Source organism: Protopterus annectens, chromosome 13.part0 (genome assembly GCF_019279795.1).
Source record: "Protopterus annectens isolate FY-2018-M chromosome 13.part0, PAN1.0, whole genome shotgun sequence".
Classification (NCBI taxonomy): Eukaryota; Metazoa; Chordata; order Ceratodontiformes; family Protopteridae; genus Protopterus; species Protopterus annectens.
Window position 1 is genome coordinate 412,960,547 of NC_056747.1, and position 21,469 is coordinate 412,982,015.

Consider the following 21,469-nt stretch of genomic DNA (forward strand, 5'->3'; position numbering starts at 1 on the left):
CATTGGGTACATCTGCACTAGCTGTTAGCTTCTGAAAAACATAAGAAAGCAATATGTAAAGAGACATATCTTTCAAGTGCTATGATTTGGGCATGGTGCTATGGTTTTTGCATTTCAATTTAACCTAACCCCTAGATTTACTGTTATTCATTGACTTAGCTCTTTTTTAAGGAGGAATAAATTATTAACTAACTAAATTAAATGTACAACAAAATTTCCTAACAAAAACACCAAGAGATCTCATATCTCTAATGGCCATCTTTTATGAAAGATAAGAAACTGCTCCTCTTTCTGAAGTTTTAAAGTCAAAGCCTCTGAGGTTGAGAACACAGCATCAGAACAGCTTACTGGATAGCATTTAGATACCCTGGAAAAAAAGCTATGATCCATCTAAAAAAGACTGCCGGTGTGGAAGTCAGGAAATAATGCATTGGCTGGGAAAACAAATTGTTAAACACAACTACTTTGCAAATATGAATTTTTTTAATGTTAATGCCAACTACATCAATTGATTCAAATAGCATAGAACCAACGCAGCCCTAGCTGTAGGCACTGGGAATTTCAAACCTAGCCAAACTGTGGTACTCTGTTAGCCCTGATGGTGCAGACAAACTGGCTGCCTAAAGAAAAGGATAGAAGTGAATAGATGGGACCTAGAATGAGCAATGCACTGTCATCTAGCTGTAGAAAAACTATACAGCGGAAAAGTTTTCAAAGATTATCAGACAAGATCTGCAGTCAAACAACACCTAGGTAATACTGTCAAGTCACACCTAGATAACTTCAAAGTCTGTGTGTGCCAGTTAAGAATTAACTGGCAGTTGGATCTGGAATCTCCAGGCAAATGTGCAGAGCAGACACTGCTGCATTTAAACTAGCTATCACACAGAGACCAATTCATGCATTTGCTAATTTTGCATGGTATCATTTCAGCTCCCTATTTGGAAAGCAGAATATACTTGTTACAATAAACTTCATAAAAATAAAGCTACACTACTGCATATTTCTCCTTTACTTAAGCAAATCAACTGAAAGTCTTGTCTTTCAACAGTTTTACTAGAGAGTGAAAAATATGGGTTATTTAGATATCTTTATCATAACAGATTTAAGGTAAGACTATGTTCATTACACAGGTAAATATACTTTTCCAAATTACAGGCATCTTTTCATTTCAGACCAATACTTTTAAGTAGAGATCGCCATGACATACAACATGATTAGATTTCTCTATGCAAATTGCTTCATTTTAAACATCTTCTTGCAAAGCTTAATAAATGAACTGAAGAAATGAGGAATATCAGTTACACTCTAGTTTCTTATTTCTACCCATTACTGACTAAATGTAACTGCCCAAAAACCAAAGGCGGCCTCCACTTATACTACAAAAAGTAATACACTAACCTTCTAATTAATTTGGCTTGCAGCAGTACCTTCCTCTTGTTCCAAGTCTCAAGTTCCTCGCTGGTCAGTGCAGTGGGTTTCAAATGGTCAATCACTGTACTGTCCTTACCCTCCTTCCACTGCTCATAGCGATCAGGTTGCAGAAACCTCACAAAGACATCCATGGAAATTTTTACTGTATCCTTACGACAAGTACACTGAAAAAAGGTAAATGAGTAAAAATTATAGGCCTTTATTATTACCCCTGCTAAACAAATACTTCAGTTAGTATATACCTAGTTTTCAGTCAAATCATATAGGACTTGCACAGATGCTCTTCCCCTGTAATAGTTACTTACTCCTAACTGCATCAACTAATGAAAGTCATATAATTCCACACCATCTTTGTGGGCATACAGGAATAAAGCCCTGTCTACAACCCAGATGACCCATTTTCAATTGGTAGCCTGGACATCTGCTGGAGGTGGGACAGGGAGGATGGGGATGCCCATCCTTTAGTGTAAGAAGTGGGAGCAAAATGGGACTGTCCAACATCACAGTTATTTGGAGGAGGGACCAAGTAAAATGACAGTCCTGGTACAATTGTTCAGTGACTACACTATGTAGATGGTAGTCTTCACTGTGGGTGCACAGGAGCATACACTCACAAGAGAGAAAAGCACAGTGGTCTCTGAAGTGATGCAGGTCTCATGTACTCTGCCAAGGGAAAGTCTAGAGCCTCTATAAACACACCCTCATTGCTGGGATACTGGCAAGAGCACACAGAACCCCCATGGCTACATGGATGACAGCCATTCTGGATGTCTCTTCCTGCCATGATGGGGATAGCCAATTCACAGGAACAAATGGCCTCAAGTCCAAATGACTGAAGCTTTGGTTCGGGGTGGGGACACCACAGAGAAAAAACTGTATTTCATTCCAGTCATACCAGATAGTTTTTGATTGCTTAGTTTGTTATAAGAAATTCGCCTGGCTTTGATTTTTAATGGTGTTTTGCTTTTTTTGTAACTCTGTGGCATAGTTCCTTCAATTTGGCATATTACCTGTTTATTTCATTTTCATTCTAGGAATATCAAAAATGTATTTAATTATGACAAGCTTAGAGGTAGATGATGCTCAACAACTAACTGTTAAGATGGGATGTGATGAGATAAACACAGTGATACATAATCAATCTTCAGGAAAGTCTCTAGGAGCAGATGGTATTCCTGTGGAAGTTTGGAAATTAGGAGGGAAGAAAGTGATAAAGATGTCACATTTTGTAAAGCATTATTTAAAAAATGGGAAGCACCGACAACTTGGAAGAAAGTTATAGTGGCTGTGTCACCTAAAGAAGGCAAAGACCCTTCGGACCCAGCTCCTATAAACCCATTTCAGTTTTAAACCACAATTTGAATTTATTTATGTCAATACTAGCTAAAAGAATGGCAAAGGTGTTGCCAAAATTGATAGACCTGGATTAGTGTTGTTTTGTTTTGTGGAAGTGAGGAAAACATCTGACAACATTAAAACAATGATGATGACCCAGAGGGAAGCAGAATGTAATAAAATACCTCTGTTGTTGGTGAGTCTTGATACAGAGAAAGCACTTGGAGTAAGCTGGGATTTTGTGAGTCGGCCATTGGAACCATTTGCATTCCCTGACACAAAAATAGGGTTAAATAGAAGGATATATAAAGGATCAGAGGCAAGAATTAAAGTGGGATGGTTCCTATCACATAAGCTGTGCTCGGACAGAGGAAACCAGGAAGAAATGTCCTTTTCCCCTTTATTTGTTTTATATTTAGAGCCACTGAAGGATAAAATTGGTATGGTAATCAAGAAATGTTGGCTTTATTTGGAGATATTATTTTGTACCTGACAAATCCAGAAAACATCTCAGTATTGTGGAACATTTTGAGACAGTTTCATGTCTTTTTGGGATATAAAATTAATGAAGATAAAACAAAGGCTATAGCCATAAATTATGTACCCACACACAAACTGGTTCAGCAATACCCATATTTATGGGGACATGATAAGGTGAAGAATTTAGGAGTACTGATTAAAAGAGCTTCTGTTATGGCAGATAAGGATATGTGGGAAGAGACTAAACAAAAGTTTATACAAAAATTGAGAAAATGGAAACTCTTATTTACAGATATAGATAGTAAGATACAAGCAATGAAAATGTTTTTAGTCCCTTGAGTTTTGTACATGGGTCAGACATACTTTTATCAACCTGAAGAAATGTTGAGTTGTGGACAATGATTAATAAAGAATTGAAGTAATTTATCTGGGAGAGAGGGCAAGAGTCAAGTGGGATAAGTTGATCCTGCCAATAGAACAAGGTTGTTTAGGTTTACCTGACTTGAAGGGATGTAAAGACTTGAAGCACAGACACATACAAACTGATAAAAACAAAAATTAAGACGTCCAAGAGGGAGGTCTCCACACTATTTTATTAAACCAATTTAGCGTTTTCTTCCAAAGTTAGACTGGACTTTATCAGAATGAATGATAATGATGAAGTTCAGTCTAACTTTGAGCAAAAGCACTAAATAGGTTTAATAAAATAGCGTGGAGATTTCCCTATTGGATTTCATCCTTTTTGTTTTAATTGATTTGAAGGGATATTTTAGAGCTACACAATTAAGGCTTATATATGTAACACAAGCAGAGGGTTATAATTCAAAGTGGAAAAAGATGATGATGAAGCAAGGGGGAAAGCTCAAGGAAAATACAGTGTGGGATTTTAGACACAGATCCTTAAGGAGAATAAGTACCACACAGAATATTATATTCATAAAATAGCAGAAAGTATTCTAAGAACTAAGCCAATATGAGAATGGAGAAAGGAGGTTTTGCCAATATGGATGACTGCAAATAGGGGTATAGAAAATAGGCAAGGGGGGGATTTTCTGGAGAAACCTGGCAAAGGAACCAAGACATTGGGAGCAAATAACTCAAGCAGGAGAGCTAAGAGTGGTATGAGGCCAAGACAACATTTGATTTTAGGCTACAGACTGCTTCCCTACCAAGGCTGGATTTCATACTACACACAAAGAGAAAGGGATAGGGAAATTTTAAGTAAAAGACTTGCTCTGGTAGACTTTTTGGATGAGTCTAGAACAGAAACAGCCATTAAAAAGGGGATAATTAGTAAGGCATATAAAACTACTGCATGATAACTGTAATAATCAATCAGAGGAGGTTAAAAAGACTAGGAAGACAGACTGAAAAAACAGTTTCTAAGAAAACAATGGGAAGACATATGTAAGACTCCCAAGTATGCAACCAAGTACAGAAGGTTTAGCATCTTTGCTTGGAAGTGACTGCATACGTATTTTACACCCCAAGAAGACTTCAAAGATTTTTTTCCTCAGGTAGACAGCAAATGCTGGAGGTCTGATTGGAGAAGAAAGAAGCGACTGGGAACGTATGTTTGTGGGAGTACAATGAGTTTGAAGATTTAAAAAATTCCTACGAGTACTCTATCAGAAATATTGTGTGAGCAAAGCAAATGGCTGTAAATAAGAAAATGATTTTTTTTTTTGCCAGGATACAGGATCTGAATTGCCTAGACTTAGTAAGGCCTCATTAACTTTAATTCTGTTCATTGCCAAAAATGCAATTATGAGAAAATGTAAAGCAAAGTCTACAATGACTGTATTTGAGGTAGTGAGTATTATAAAAGAGACAAAACAATTGAAGAGACATATTTACAAAAGGGAAGGAGCAAATTAAATAGAAGTAAATGGAAACTGTGGTTACAGTACATGCATAATAATGTGCCAGAGGAGTGAGGTTTAATACAAGGCAGGCAATCAACAATTTTTTGTAATGTTCGACTGGTGATTGCAGCAAAGAAAATATATGTGACATATCTTCTATTTAACAGGAAATATGTTATAATTGTTTTTCTTTTCTGTTACTGTGTATTTGCACAAGTCTTAAGTGATAATTTAATAACAGTGTTTAAAAAGTCATTTTTTGATGCAAAACAGGCTAAGGAGAAATACAAAAGTTTGTTCAACAAAAGGTGAGGCATCAAGCAGAAGGGGACTCTGCTTCTCACTCTTCTGATGATAAAGCTCATAGAGACTTTGCAATAAAACCTTTTCCAATTTTCCAAAGGAAAATGTTTGAGAGAGAACAACATGAGTTGATTAGAAGAATCAGGAGTACCTTGGAATTGAACTGCAATCTGCAGGTGGGAGATGTAGATGAACAGGAAAACCACCAGCAATACAAAAATTAGTGAATAAATGTGAGATACAAAGCACTGATCACATTTGTGAAATATAGTTGTACAAGAAAAAGTGGAAAAAATGGACTTTTGTTGACTTTATTAAAACTGTCCGGGATTTAAAGGCCCCACTACATGTCTTTGAAAGGACAGTAAGGGGAAGGAAAGAGGAAGTAAAAAGGTAACTGCAAGCAGAATAATTTCTGTTCTTAACAGTATTTCTATAAAACTTTTCATGATATAAATTGCATGTTATATAGTAAAGTATTTTCTGATAGTGTGTGCAGGATAAGAAAATACATGCCTTTTTTCTTTCCACTTTTTCAGAATAAAAAAAAAGTAGGCATAATGCAAAAAATTAAAAAGACTAGACAAAAGCATGTTTAAGTTAAAAAGTTGTACTATTGGGTTGTTGATGTGGGGCAGGAGTATAAAAGTTCATGGATCATAATGTATGTAGAGCTGATGCATTTTCTGTTACTTTTGCAAAAGTGAATGTTTGGATCAAGTCCCTTGGCTTAATCTAATAATAGCTTTCAAGTAGAACCAATTAAATAAAGGAACACTGAATGTAATGAAAAGTTTTCCTTTAGCAATAAATGCATGGCATGACTTTAGAAGCCTGCATGTGAGAGCTAAATATTTTTTCTTATATTTCCAAGGAAGCAAACTGATTATAGGACAATAAAAAGACAGAGCACTGGTTTCCTTGAGGCTAAAATGTAATGTTTTTTGAAAGCACTCAAGTTGTTTTTTCACATCTGGAATGGGAACAAAGAAAACAATAACAGACAGCAATTAGTGTGAGTAGCAGCACAGGCAGTAACATACGTCTTGGCATGGATAACCTTAACTTTAGGTCAGACAAAATGCGTGTATGTGCGGCTGTCTACTTGGGACAATTGTTGCTACTAAGAGGGTTAAACCATTATCTGAAAATGTACACAGTTGTGTATGCTTGTATTAAGTTAATAGGTTATGGAGATGTTCTGGGGTGTGTTTTTTGAGGATTTCCATTAAAACAAAGTCTTATAAAATGTGACATATGTTCAAAATGGGAGAACAAGAAACAGCCACATTAAAGAAGTTCAACCTACCAAACCTTAGTAGGTGCATGCAACACAAAAGTTGGAAAAATACATCCAAAAAATACGTCATACATAATAAGTGGAAATAAAGCCCTTATCATAATAGTGAAACTTTCCCCACATTATCTTGGAATGCGAATGGCCTTAGAGGTATACACAAAAGGAAAGAGTATTGAACTATGTTAAGACATGCAAAAAGCAAACCAATGCTATATCTGACACATTTGGAAAGAAGTGACTAAGTGAATTTGATAATGAAAGGATTTCAGGATAGGCATGCAGCAGAGTATCTGGGACAAAGGAAAAAGAGGTGTACTTATGCTAACTGCTACAGAAGCTTCAATAGTGATACAAAAGGGAAAAAAAATCCATTTACGTAAATTACACCTAAAACTATTACTGTGGAATTTAAAAAAAACTGGGATAAATAATCAGCTTATGGAAGGAATTTTACTTATACGAAGGGGCTGGAATTTGATTTGCAACAGTTAGGATGCATCTGACGGTACATAGGAGGGAAAATATAACAAAAGAGAGTAGATCTCTGAAGAAAGTTCTGAAAACAGTTGGTATGGAAGATGTGAATTTAGTAATAGGAACTCAGAGAATTTATGTATTCTCTAAGATGCCATAATTGTGCTAGACTACACAAATTATATTTCCCAAGAACATGTGCATTTGAAATCTTTGACACACATCCAGTAAGTATATAACCAAGATAAAATGAGGGGTAATAAAATAAAAAAGAGAAGACACTACCTCTTCTCCACCTATCTGTTAAAAAGAGAGGAATTAAAGGAATGGGCAGTGGAAATCACTTTGGAAGTTATGAGGGAAGATAGGAAGTTCTTCAAAGTTATAGCTTGTGAGTGGGATAAAATGAAAACAGAATTTAAAAATGGGGTAGAAATAAAAAATATAGAGATGTGGTTAATAATAATCATTTTGAGGGGCTAACAAACGTTACAAGTATTACAGAATAAGGGGAATCTCACAGAACAAGAGGCCCAACAGCAGAGTGCTAAAGAGAAAATAAGAGAATACCTGAATAATATGCAAGACTTTAAAAAGATTACTGTTAAGCAACTGCTTTTTGATAACTTCACAGCACAAGCACTTAACACAATGACTAAGGCAATAGGAAGTAGAAAGGGTTGTTGCCAAACTTAGGTAGCCCATAACAAGAATAATAACTCGAAATCCTGTACAGGTATTAGAGTTATTTTGGATTTTTTTTGAAAATTTGCATAAAGCAGAGAATGTAGAAATCAAGAAAGAGCACAAATGAAAATATTTATGGAAGACTTAATTATGTCAAGGATAGAGGTAGATGAGGCTCAACAACTAACTGTTAAGTTACAAGGAGATGATATAGAAACTGAGATATATATAATCAGTCTGCAGGAAAGTCTCTAAGAACAAATGGTATCCAGTGGAAATTTGGAAGCCAGAATGGAAGAAATTGATAAAGATATAGAAGGTTTTGTTTAACAGTATTTTAAAAGGAGAAGCACCAACATCCTGAAAAAAAGCTGTGGTGGCTGTAATACCTAAAAGACAGTGAAGACCCATCAGTTCCAAATTCAATTAGGCCCATTTCAATTTTAAGCCATGATTATATCATGTCTATAATGGCTAAATGAATGGCAAAAGGTGTTGCCAAAACTGATAATCAATCTGGTTTTGTAAAAGGGAGACAAATATTTGACAGCATTAACAGAACAATGATGACACATTGAAGCAGAATGTAAAAAACATACCGCCGTTGATGGTGGGTCTTGATGTAGAGAAAGCATTCAAGAGGAACCTGGGATTTTATGAGTAGAGCAATGGAAGCATTTGCATTCCCTAATTCAATAATAAGGATAATTAGAGGATATATGAGAGATCACAGGCAAAAATCAAAGTGGGAGGGTTCCTCTCTGATGCACTGTTTCTGAACAGAGGAAACAATTAGGGGTGTCCTTTTTCCTTTTCGTATACTTAGAACCATTGCAAAAGAAAATAAGGGGCTCAGAAATTCAAGAATATAAGTGGTATGATAATCAAGAAACATTGGATTTACTTGCAGATTATATTATTTTGTACTTGATGAACCCAGAAAACCACATTTAAGTGTTATTTTTTTTTAAAACAACAAATGTCTATTAAAGTATCACATATGACATAGGCAATCATACATTTATACAAATGAAAACAAACCATATGACAAACAGTTTTAGTAGCAAACATTAAACATCACTTACTCTCTACCCAATCACTGTCAGTCAACATTACACAGCTATTCAAATGCTTTTTTTAACCTTGTTTCTCTTCTGTATATATTGTTCCCACAATTCCCATTTTTTCCAATGTAATTTGCTCCTAACCCTTTTCTAAAAATCCCAAATCTAGTTGTTTTAGCTCTGTCACTATATTCAGTATGGACATCTCTGTGTGTTACAGAACATTTTGAAACAGTTCTATTTTTGTTTTGGGGGGGGGGTATAAAATTAATGAAGATAAAAAAAAAAAAGTTATGTATTCAGTCATGTACTAACGTTCCATCTGTGTTGTCCATTTTCACTCTCCCTCAACTAATGGGCTCGGATTCAACTCGGCTGTTACACTAGCTCATGGCCACCAAAAAAACTCTGAAGCTCCTTCCCTACCCATAATGCCCCAACCCCTAACATCTCTCAGATCTTGTTTGCAGCTTGACAGTAAGATTATTATGATATGCTATAAATGGAGCTCAACATAAAAGAAAGTAGTGTCCTTGAAGTCTCTTGTTCCTCCAGAAGTTGCTCATTAAAAATGGTGAGGACAGGCGGGTGGGGAGTTGAAGAATGAAAATGGACAACACACGTGGGACATTACAGCGAGTACATAACATCTTTATCTGATGTCAACTTTCATTCATTCCTCAACTAATGGGACAGAGTCCCCAGCTACTTAAAATTCTGTGTGGACTCTTAAGAAAGGATGTTCCTGAGTATGGTTGAGCCAAAGGCTGTTCCTCCCCTGAAGACTAGCTCTACTTTGTAATGAGTGATGAAGGTATAAGGATTTGACCAAGTTCCAGCCACACGTATCACCCATGGAAGCTCTATACTAAAACACAGAAGACGTCACACCATGGATCTGGTTAAATGAGCTTTAAAAAATTTTGGTAAGGGTAGAATCAACTTCTTATAGGATAAAGGAAATATAATCAGTTAAACATCCAGCTACAGTTACCTTTGTAACTGATTCACCCAATTTAGCATGTGCAAAAGAGATAAATAAGCTTATCTGTCTTTCTAATTTCTATTGTTTTGTGTAAGTAAAAATGTAATTGTCTATGGACATTCAATAAGTGTAGCATATACTCAGCTTTATTTGCAAACAAAGAATACTGACAATGGATTGGTTGATGTTGGATTCTTACACTACGTTAGGAAGGAAGGAAACATTGGTACGTAAACATTACCCTATCCTTATGAAAAATCAAATACAGAGGCTTAGAAGATGATGCTTGAAGTTCTGAAATTCTTCTAGCAGATGTAGTTGCAACTAGAAAGATAGTTTTCCAGGTCAGGAATTTAGGATCACATTTAGCTGCTGGTTCAAAGGGAGAGTGAATTAAGGCTTGCAGTACCAAATTTAAATCCCAAGGTGGAGTGGGGTCTTTATAAGGGGGCCTTAGCAGAAGAGTGCCTCTCAAAAAGGCTTTGCAGAGCTTAGAGAAAGCCAATGAAGAATTTTGAAATCCAACATGAAAATAAGAGATAGCTGCTAGTTGGACTTTTATAGTTGAAGCACTAACACCTACATTAAATAGACTTACCAAAAATTCCAGAACACATTAAAATGCAGCTAAGAAGGGGTCAATCTGATTTTGCTCTGCCCAACAAACCTTTTCCATTTACTCCTGTAAAGTTTCCTAGTAGAAGGTTTATGGGAAGATAAAAGTATGGAACTGACATGAGAAGAAAGCATTGGTTGTCTGGCTATTAAAGGAACTGGAGAAACCATGTTGCAAGTTTGAGGCTTGAGATATCTGGGTGAACCATGCCTGTCACGTGGGACAGTAGGCCTAGAATTGGATCCAGAATCCAGGGTGGATTCTGTAGGTGAGGCCAAAAGAAGGGAGGCCAGTAAGGTGCAAGGAGGATGACTTTGCTCTTTAACCGGGCTGCCTTCTGCAGGAATTTGGGAATTGGGGGGTCAGAAGGTAAGCATACAAAGGACTGGGGGGCCAATTATGGAGTAGAGCATCCCTCGATTTTCCCAGTGGGGGGTTACTGCAAAAAGCTGCTGCATTTGTTGTTCAGGAAAGAGGCAAAAAGACAGCAGCAAGGCTGGCCCCACTGACAGAAAATCATATCTGTCACTTTGTTGTTGAGGGACTACTCATGAGGAAGTAAGATGGACCTGCTCAGTTTGTCTGCTATCACGTTGGACTTCCCCAGAATATGCACTGATTGCTATTAGACAGTAGTTTGAAGATATTGCCCATTGCCACACTCAGAGAGCTTCTCAACACAAAGGATAAGATCTGGTTCCCACTTGTTTATTGGTGTACCAAACTAATGACATGCTGTCTGTCTGGACTGCAATTGTTCTGAGAGGAAGAGAGTCTTGGAATGCCTGCAATTCCAAAAGCACTGCTCTCATCTCCAGAATATTGATATGCGAACTGGCCTCTTCGGGGACCAAGTGCCTTGGATTGTTTTTCCCCAAAAAATGCCCCACCCCCACCCAATCTGGGAAGTGTCCATGGTCACTATAACCTTGGGTGAGGGAAGTTGAAAGGACACCCTTGTAATACCTGTTATGACTGCATCCACCAACAAAGGTATCTTTTGCATACTATGTTTGCTGACATGGGTTGAGAAAGCATTAACAATTGTGTTGCTAGCATCCATTGTAGAACTCTCATGTGGAATCTTGCCAAAAGAACTAAAATTACTACCACTGACATCGATCCCAGGACTTGCAAAATCAATCAATCAGAAATTCTGGTACTGCAAATTATTTTCCTGACCTGCATCCTTATCGTTTGCACTCTTGACAGAGGAAGAGAAGCTACCATAGATACAGTATTGCACACTGCCCCTATGAATTCTAATGTCTAAGTCAGTTCTTAGCGAAACTTGCTGTAATTTATGGTTATTCCAAGATGTAAACAAGTCTGCAGCAACTGACCTTGTGCTTCTATCAGTTGATTCTTGGTCGGAGCAGTAATGAGCCAGTCATCTAAATATAGAAACACTCAGAATCCCTGCAGTCTCAAGTGAGCTGCAACAATTGCCATACATTTGGCGAACACCCTAGGGGCTGTGGTGAGGCCAAAGGGCAATGCTCTGAACTGGAAGTGACTAACTCCTAACCGGAAGTTAAGTAACTGCTGGATTGTCTGTTCATTTTTATGTGATAGTACACATCCTGAAGGTCTACTGAGCACATCCAGTTGTCCTAGCCCAGAAAGGGTAGAATGGACTGAACCATGACCATCTGGAACTTTGTGTGTCAAACTGACCTGTTCAATACACTGACATCCAAAACTGGTCTGCAGTCCTCTGTTTTCTTTGGCACTAAAAATAATCTTGAGTAAGTTCCAGACTCTATTTGGTCTGGTGGGACCTCTTGGATGACTTTCTTAGCAGCTTTTGGATTTTTAGTATAGTTGCTTTCCTCTAGAACATCGCAAAATGTTCTTAACAATGGTGGAGGTATGGAAAAGGGAATTATATAACCTCTGGAAATAATTCTTTGCATCTTATTGTCTTTTGTAACATCTAGCCAAGCTCCCTGGTGCAGGGATAAGCGACCCCCAACTGACTCTAGAAGTGGTAAACCTCAGCAAAAGCTAGAAGGGTCAGATGGAAAAAATCTCTAGACTCCTGGTTTTGCAGGCCTCCTCTGCCATGGGGCTATCAACATCCATTATAGTTCATCCCTTCTGCCACTGCGGAATCTATTTCCACCTGTGTCCTGGAAAAGACCCTGGGACTTTCTGTACCACATTTTTCGACCTCCCCATTGATTCCTGGAAAAAGTCCTTTGAGGAGTGAAAAAATGCACAGCCACTGCAGAGAGAGTCCTTCCATCTTTCTCACACTGAGAGAATGCGTCCTTCACTGTGCGGCCAAACAAAGAAGTGCTGTCAAAAGGAGCATTGACAAATGAGGGTCTGAAGGGTTCCACCAAATCAGACAGGCACATCCAGACATGCCTCCTAATGGAGATACCTGAACCTGGGGCTCTTGAGGCGCCTTCTGCAGTGTGTGAAATAAGCCTCATGGACAAATTAGATATAGCTTGTAGGGTAGCCAACTGAGAGACTACCGAAGATTGAGCCTAAGCAGTTTCAGTTCCAGAAAGAGATTTCGATAGCTCTTTAATAAAATCTCTTTGAAGTCTCATAAAATGTGCCAGACAGTTCGGCAATCAGAGAGCAAAAGTTACTGAAGCATAAATATGATTCCCAAATCTGTCAATTACTCTAAACTCTGTTAACAGGATGGACAGTGGAAATCTGTTCAGCAAGTAGCTGCCACCACAAACATGACATCGGCTGGCACCCCTTTATTCCAAAATTCTCTTTCTACTGGTGGAGCCAGAATCCAGTCTGCTCTCTTGGGGATTAGCTCAACTGAATTAGGTTCCTTCCATGCCCACCTAGAGACCAAATCAATCAGCTCATTGAAGGGTGGAGTAACCCAAGAGGTAGACGAGCTAGCTCCAAAGGCCTCCAGAAATACTGATTCCTCTGGAGAATGGTCTTTGGAAGACCAGCCATCCTTCTGCTTAAGGATCTCCAGAACGTCTCCAAAAGTGATTTCACTGGTTGGTGATTTTTTTGGGAACCACTCTCATTCACTGGAATCAGTATCCTCAATGACTGACTCTTGAGAAGAGTCCAAGTGCCTCCTTTTGTACATCCTCTTCCTAGGGACGACTTTTGTGCAACAGTTTGGTAAAGTATCATAAGAGCAAGAACAGAAACACACTGTCTGGTACAGTCGCAGCTAACTACAGCCAAAAGTAACAAAAAAAAAAGTACAGTTGTGTACACTTACCATAAATGTAGATGTTCGAGTGTATTCACTGTTGCAGTCATCACACTTGGGTTATCTGCCTGCAAGTAACCCTCAGTCGGCCCGAATACCAGAGACTTAGTATTTCTGCATCGGTTGCTGTCACTCCAGGACTGACATCAGGTCGTCAGGGGTAAAAAAAAAAAAAAAAAAAAAAACAGGCAGACGACGTCATTACATCAGTTTTTCTTGCCCCAAATGTCAGGAGCCCTGCCAAATAGGGAGCTAAGTTATGGTGGGGAAAACACCATCAGTAAAAAGTAAATACCAATACCCCTGAAAGGGGCGAGTAATAGACATAGTGAGGAGAGAGAGAGAAAAGGGGGCTGGAGGGAGGGAAACCAAGACTGCAACAGTGAATACACTGTCTACATTTATAGTAAGTGTACACAACTGTACTATGTTCATGTTTCACTGTTGCAGTTATCACACTTGGGTTGACTCTCAAAGCTGAAGAAAGGGTGGAGACACAGTCAAGAAGAGTTATGGTTGGCTAGTATGCCCTGCAGGACTGCTGTTGCACAACTTGCCCTGGATTTGGAAAAGACAAGCAGGTGGTAATGCTTGGTGAAGGTGTGTACAGAACTCCAGTTAGCAGCTTCCAGGATGTCCCTGGTAGGGACTCCCCTGAGGAATGCTGTAGAGATAGAAGTTGCCCTAGTGGAATGTGTTCCGACCACTTGAGGGGTTGGTTTCCCATGGTGCTTGTAGCAGAAATGGATGCAGTGTGCTATCCATTTGGAAAGAGTTTGTTTTGAAATGGCCTTGCCCTCTGCCCCTGGTGCAAAGCTGACTAATAACTGGTCACATTTTATGAAGGGCTTAGTCCTATCAAGGTAGAATCTGAGCTGTCTGTGCACGTCAAAGGAGTGCAGGATCCTTTCCCCTTTATTTTGAGGATTAGGGAAGAAGGTTGGCAAATGGCTAGATTGGTTGACAGCCACACTGGACACCACTTTAAACAAAGTATTAGTCCTGAGGAAACCCTGTCAGCATGGAAAATAATGAAGGGTTCCCACAGCCATAAGGACTTGTAGCTCAGGCACTCTTCTAGCTGAAGTGTTAGCCAGAAGCAAGGCTGTTTTCCAAGAGAGGAATTTTAACTCTGCTGACACTACAGGCTCAAAGGGGGTAGTGTGAGCTTTTCCAGTACAAAGTTAAGGTTAAAAGCAGGGGTGGGTGCTCTCCTTGGTGGCCTTAAGTTGTTTGCCCCTCTCAGGAACTGTTTGATGACAGGGTGAGAATAGGGGTGGCTCAGAGTTGTAATGAGCCGAGATGGCAGAGGCATGGATCTTAATGGAGGAAAAGGATAGGTCTCTGTGGAGCAGAACTGCTGAGTAATCTAGGATTAAAGGTAAGGAGGCCAGTGCTGTGTCCCGTCCTTTAGACTGAGTCCAGGAACAATACCTTTTCCACTTATCAGCATAGGATTTCCTTATACTGGGGTCTTCTGGCTTCAAGAATGATGTCCAGCACCTGCTTGCTTAGGCTGGTCACTGGGGTAGAATTTAAGGAATAAGCCAGGCTGCAAGATTCATGGTTTGCAGTTGTGGGTGCAAGATATGTCCTCCTCCCTGCTGAGTGAGGAGGGTTGGGATCTGGGGTAGGTGCCAGGGTGGCACAAGTGACAGGCTGCGCAGTAGTGGGTACCAGTGCTGGCTTGGACAGTCCAGGGCAATCAGAATTGTCCTTGGTCTGTCCTGTCTTATCTTGAGCAATATTCTTGAGAGAAGAGGCAAAGGGGGAATGTATACATTGAGAGGTTTTCCCACTGGAAGGATAGGACATCGACTTTCCAGGCCCTGGTGTGAGGTGTCCTGGTGCAGAAGTGGCTATGCTGGTGATTGTAGGGGGAAGCAAAGAGGTCCACCTCTGGGGTCCCCCATTTCTGGGTTAGAATACTGAAAGTGCTGGGGTCTAACTGCCACTCGTGTGGGGTCTAGGAGATTTCTGCTTAAGTCATCTGCCAGAGAGTTTTGTTTGCCTGGCAGGAACTGAGCTTGCAGATGAATCTGCATGTCCAAGGCCATGTTCCACAGGGCCATGGCTAGCTTGCAGAGTGGATAAGAGTAGGTCCCCCCCTGCTTGTTCTACCACATAACTGTGGTGTTGTCTGTTTTTACTAGCAGGGGTTCTGGTGAGAGTAGGGATCTGAAAGCTGTCAGAGCATGCTGAACAGCCAGCATCTCTTTTTGGTTGATGTGCAGATGAGTTTGACTTGGGCTCCAGTGGCCCTGAATGCACTTGTCGTCCAGGTGTGCCCCCCATGCATAGTCTGATGCATCTGTGGTTAGGGTCTGGGCGGCGTGGGGTTGAGAAAAGGGAAGTCCCTTGTTCTGGTTGCATGCTGCTGCCCACCAAAGAAACTCTGTCCTTAGACAAGGTATGATAGATATGATGGTTTCCAGGTCCTGAGAATGTTGGCACCAAAGACTTTTTAAGTACCACTGAAGTTTCCTTATATGCAGTCTGGCATATGGAATTAGAAGGATGCAAGAGGCCACGAACCCTAAAGCCTGCAGGATTTTCCTTGCAGATAGCTGGGTTCTGGTGGCCATTTGAGAGAAGTAGCCTGTCAGATAGGCTTGTTTTTCTGGAGTAAGGAATACTATCTGGGATGCTGTGTCCAACCTTCCTCCCAGGAATACAATCTTTTGACTGCGCACTAGTTTTATTTTATTTTTTCGTTGATCGTGTACCCCCAGGGAGGGTCAAAGTTTCTTTACAAATGTCAGGTGCTGCAACAGCTGTTCCTGACTGTCTGCCTGAATCAGGCAATCATCCAAGTATGGGTAAATATGAATTTTTCTCTGTCTGCAATAAGCAATGGCTGGAGCCAGGCATTTTGTGAATACTCTGGGAGCAGTGGATAAGCCAAAGGGAAGTGCAGAGAACTGATAATGCATAGATCCTACCCTGAAACGTAGGTATTTCCTGCATGAGTCCCTGATAGGGATGTGCAGACAGGCTTCTTTTAGGTCTAGGGTGGCTGGCTAACCAGGCATCTTTGGGCAGCTGAAGGGTGAGCATTTTGAATTTTGGTACCACCAGGAAGGTGTTTAGAATGGAAAGATCTAGGATTGGGCACCAAGTTCCCTCTTTTCTGGGTACCTGGAAAAGTCTGGAATAGAACCCTTGACATATCTGTCCTGCAGGAACAGGTTGAATTACCCTTATGGAGAGCAGGGATTGAACTTGGTTTTGTGCCTCTGCCCAACGGTTTGGAAGGAGGTCTGGGAACCCTCTTGGGGATGGCAGTGAGTGGAAGTAAAATCTGTATCCCTGGGATACAATGTTGAGAACCCATTGGTCTTAGGTGATGGAGGTCCAGTTTTTTGCATGATGGGAAAGTTTCCCTACTAGGGGCACAAACAGTTGGGCAGAGGTGAGGAGTGGAATAGAGAAGTCATTGTGAATTTGTTCTGTAAGAGGGTGGCTTAGCACTCCCTGATTTTGAAATGGAGGCACTCCATTGCTTAGATCTCTGCATACCCTGAGACTGTAGTCTGGGGGGCCTGTTTCCCCTGGGTTTAGGTTGAGATGACCTTGAGGGGGCTGGAAAGGACCAATGTTTTGAGAGGCAATGCCTACTGAATCTAGGAGGCTGCACTTGCAAGAAATCTTTGACTGTCTGCATAGATTTAGCGTTTTCTTCCATCTTTTTTAGAACCTCTTCTGCTTTGGTGCAAAACAGATTGTCCTTGTTCAAAGGGGCGTCTAGTAATTTTGATTTGACATGGTCTGGCAAGGCCTGCTCCTTCAGCCAAGCGTGCCTTCTCAGTAAAGAACCAGTGACTGCTGCACTGCAAGATGCTTCTAGGGCGTCAAAGCCACATTGCAAAGTATGCTTGCTGACTTGGCTTGCAGAATGCATAAGCCCTTGTAATTCTTTATTTTCTGCACAGTCTGTAAAGGTAGCTCATTTTTGCTTAATACGTTCCATAATATGTTGAAGGTATTTCAGCATGTGAAACTGACAATTCAATGCCCTAATGGCGAGAATTGCAAAGGTGTATACTTTTTTACCCCATCTGTTTAAAGCTCGGGAATCCCTGTCTGAAAGGGTGGGATTCTTAGCTGTAGTTGCTTTTATACCTTTAGGCCCCTGGGAAATTACCTCTGGGTCAGCAGTAGGATTTTTGAAAAGGAATTTGTGAGAGTCAGGGACTCTGTAGTACCTGTCTGGTTTCCTTGGAGCAGGGGGTAAAGTATCAGGAGTTAGGCTGGATTCCATAAAAACATCATCCACAACATCCAGAACTGGAGGCATTGCTAAAGGTCTATGTTGTGGCAAATCTAGAAATTCTCCGAGTCTCTTTTTGGACTGAGGATAGTCTTGGCATTCCCAGTGGAAATGCTCTCCTCAAGTATGTAGGGTTTCACCAAAAGAAAAATCCTCTGGAGGGGAAGCAGAGGGAATGGATTCCTCTGCATCTGAATCCTCATAAGCAGATAAAGGCATGTCTTCATATTCAGAAACCTCAAAGTCGTCGGACTCCTGGTCTGTTAAAGCTGCTGGGGACAGGTCTCTCTTTCTCTTAGCAGGAGACGGCTGTCTTCCCCTAATCAGCATAATCAGGTCTTCTGCCATTGTAAGCATTTGATGTTATGGCAAGGAAGCAGGTGCTTGAGTTTGGGTCATCAGTTTTTTAGGCGTAGTTCGTACTCTTGGCCTTAGAAAAGTACAGCTGTGTACCTACCATAAATGTAGATGTTCGAGTGCATTCACTGTTGCAGTCATTACACTTGGGTTATCCTGCTGGCAGGCTACCCGCAGTCAGCCCGAATTCCAAAGTCTAGGTCCGGCGTCGGTTGCTGTCGCCTCTTCCTTGACGTCAGTGCACCAGGGGTATAAAAGATGCAGCCGATGCCATTTTCTTCAGTTTTCTTGCCCCAGATGCCAGGTGCCCCCAAACTGGAAGGCTAAAAATTATGCCAATAAATATGCATGCAGTAAAATAAACATTTCCTTCATCTACTAGCAAATACACCACATAGGTTGTATAAGATAGAGAAGTACAGGTAAGTCCCAGCAAAGAAAAGGGGGATGGTGGGTGAGTAACCTGGACTGCAACAGTGAATACACTCGAACATCTACATTTATGATAGGTACACAACTGTACTATGTTCATCGTGTTTCACTGTTGCAGTCATTACACTTGGGTTGAATCCCAAAGCTGAGGTTGGGTGGCTGGGTCTACATAGGATTAGGAGAGGCTATAAGGCCCTGCAGAACTGCAGTGGCAAAGCCTGCTCTGGATTTAGAGTAGAGAGGTAAGTTTTAGTGCTTGGTAAAAGTGTGCACTGAACTCCAAGTTGCAGCCTCTAAAATGTCTTTGGTTGGTACTCCCCTGAGGAAGGCTGCTGAAGTGGCTGCTGCTCTGGTTGAATGTGGCCTAATATCCTTAGGCACTGATTTGCCATGTTGTGAATAGCAGAAACAAATGCAGTGGCCTACCCATTTTGAAATAGTCTGCTTTGAGATAGTTTTTCCTTGTTATCCTGAAGCATATGCCACTAAGAGTTGCTCAGTCTTTCTGAAAGCTTTAGTTCTGTCCAAGTAGAAGCGTAGCTGTCTGTGTATGTCCAAAGAATGCAGGAGTCTCTCACCCTTATTCTGTGGGTTTGGATAAAAAGTGGGCAAATGAATGGTTTGGTTAAGGGCCACACTGTACACTACACACCTTAGGCATAAACATCAGGTTCGCCCTCAGAGAAACCCTGTCTGGATGGAAAATGATAAAAGGTTCCACAGCCATGAGTGCCTGTAACTCTGAGACTCGTCTTGCAGAGGTTATTGCTAGGAGCAGAGCTGTTTCCCATGATAAGAACTTTATTTCCGCTGTATTGGCTGGCTCAAAGGGAGGCAGTGTAAGTTTTTCCAAGACATAATTGAGGTCCCATGCAGGTATTGGTGCTCTCCTTGGAGGTCTTATGTTTTTGGCCCCTCTGAGGTACTGCCTTAGCAATGGATGAGAAAATATAGGTGGTTCCGTATTGTAATGAGCTGAAATGGCAGAGGCATGGATTTTATTTGATGAAAAGGATAGGCCTTTGTCCAGCATCTCAGTTAGGTATTGTAAAATCTGAGGAATATTTGGTACAAACGTGTCAATTCCTTGTGCCTGGTTTCAAGCACATAATCTCTTCTATTTTTCTGCATAAGATTTTCTGGTACTGGGCCTCCTGGCCTCCTAAATAACATCCATCACTGCTTTAGAGAGAGGTGTGTTCTGAATGGCTACATTATCCGCCATGCCGCCAGATTTAGGGTCCTGAGTTGGCTGTGCAGGATCTGATTTTTTCGTTGGGTCAGTAATTGAGGAATTAGATGTAATGTCCAGGCTGGGCCTTGAGACAAGCTCTTTAGGCTTGGGTACCAGTGCTGGTGGGGCCAGTCTGGGGCAATCAGAATCATTTTTGGCTTCTCTTGTCTGACCTTTAGGAGTACCCTGGGGAGGAGAGGCAGAGGAGGAAAGGCATATACTGTTAGGGTTTTCCAGCTGAATGATAGAGCATCCACTTTCCATGCTAGCTTGTGATAAGTCCTTGTGCAGAATCTCTGTAGTTGGCAGTTGTGAGGAGAGGCAAATAGATCTATGTCTGGGCATCCCCATTTCTTTGTTATCATGCCAAAGACTTGTGGATCCAGTTTCCACTCGTGGGGATCCGTGAGGTTTCTGCTTAGTTTGTCTGCCAGAGTATTTTTCTTTCCTGGCAGGAATTGTGCTTGCAGGTGTACTTGATAAGTCAAAGCTGTGTCCCACAAAGTCATGGCTTGTCTGCAGAGGGGGTAGGAATGTGTGCCTCCCTGCTTGTTTATGTACCACATGACTGTAATATTGTCCGTCCTTATCAGTAGTTGTCCTGGATGAAGTAGATCCATGAAAGCTGTCAAGGCATTCTTAACAGCCAGCATCTCTTTTTGATTGACATGAAGATGCATTTGGCTTGTGGGCCAGGTGCCCTGAATACATTGTACTGCCATGTGTGCCCCCCAGGCATAATCTGATGCATCTGTTGTTACTGACTGCCTGGTTGTGCGTAGGGTGAATGGCTGTCCCTTGTTGTGGTGACAGGCCTGTGTCCACAATCAAAACTCCTGTTGCAGGCAAGGAATGAGGGTAATTAATGTTTCCAGGCTATGGCAATGTTGAGTCCAAACACTTTTTAGATAACATTGTAGTTTCCTCATATGCAGTCTGGCATATGGAATTAGAAGAATGCAGGATGCCATGAAGCCCAAAGCCAGCAGAATTTTTCTTGCAGATAACTGGGTCTTTGTTGCCAACATTTTGAAGTAAGAAGTCAGTTGCCTTTGTTTGTCTGGCATGAGATAAGCCATCTGGGCAGTTGTATTTAAGCTTGCACCCAGAAATATTATCTCGAGAGGGTACTAGGCTTGATTTCTTTTTGTTTACTGTGTACCCTGGGCAAATTACAAACGCCAGATGCTTTAGTAGAATGCCCTTGTTCTCTGCTTGAATAAGGCAGTCGTCCAAGTAAGGGTATATTTGAATTCCTCTTTGTCTGCAAAATGCAATTACTGGTGCCAGGCAATTTGTGAAGACCCTGGGCACAGTAGATAAGCCAAAGGGCAGTGCAGAGAATTGGTAGTGCATTGAGCCAGCTATGAATCTGAGGTATCTTCTGCAAGATTGTCTGATTGGAACATGCAGGTATGCCTC

General features: G+C 40.8%; 1 protein-coding gene across 1 annotated transcript in view; it reads right to left on the reverse strand.

Annotated features, from left to right (window-relative positions):
- The window catches only part of KDM4B (lysine demethylase 4B), a gene marked incomplete in the record, with an annotated part of 3,340,808 nt that overhangs the window by 1,375,625 nt on the left and 1,943,714 nt on the right, over window positions 1–21,469 (reverse strand). The window contains 1 exon segment of the mRNA XM_044054047.1: window positions 1,402–1,598. Within this exon segment, the coding sequence (XP_043909982.1) occupies window positions 1,402–1,598 (197 nt within the window).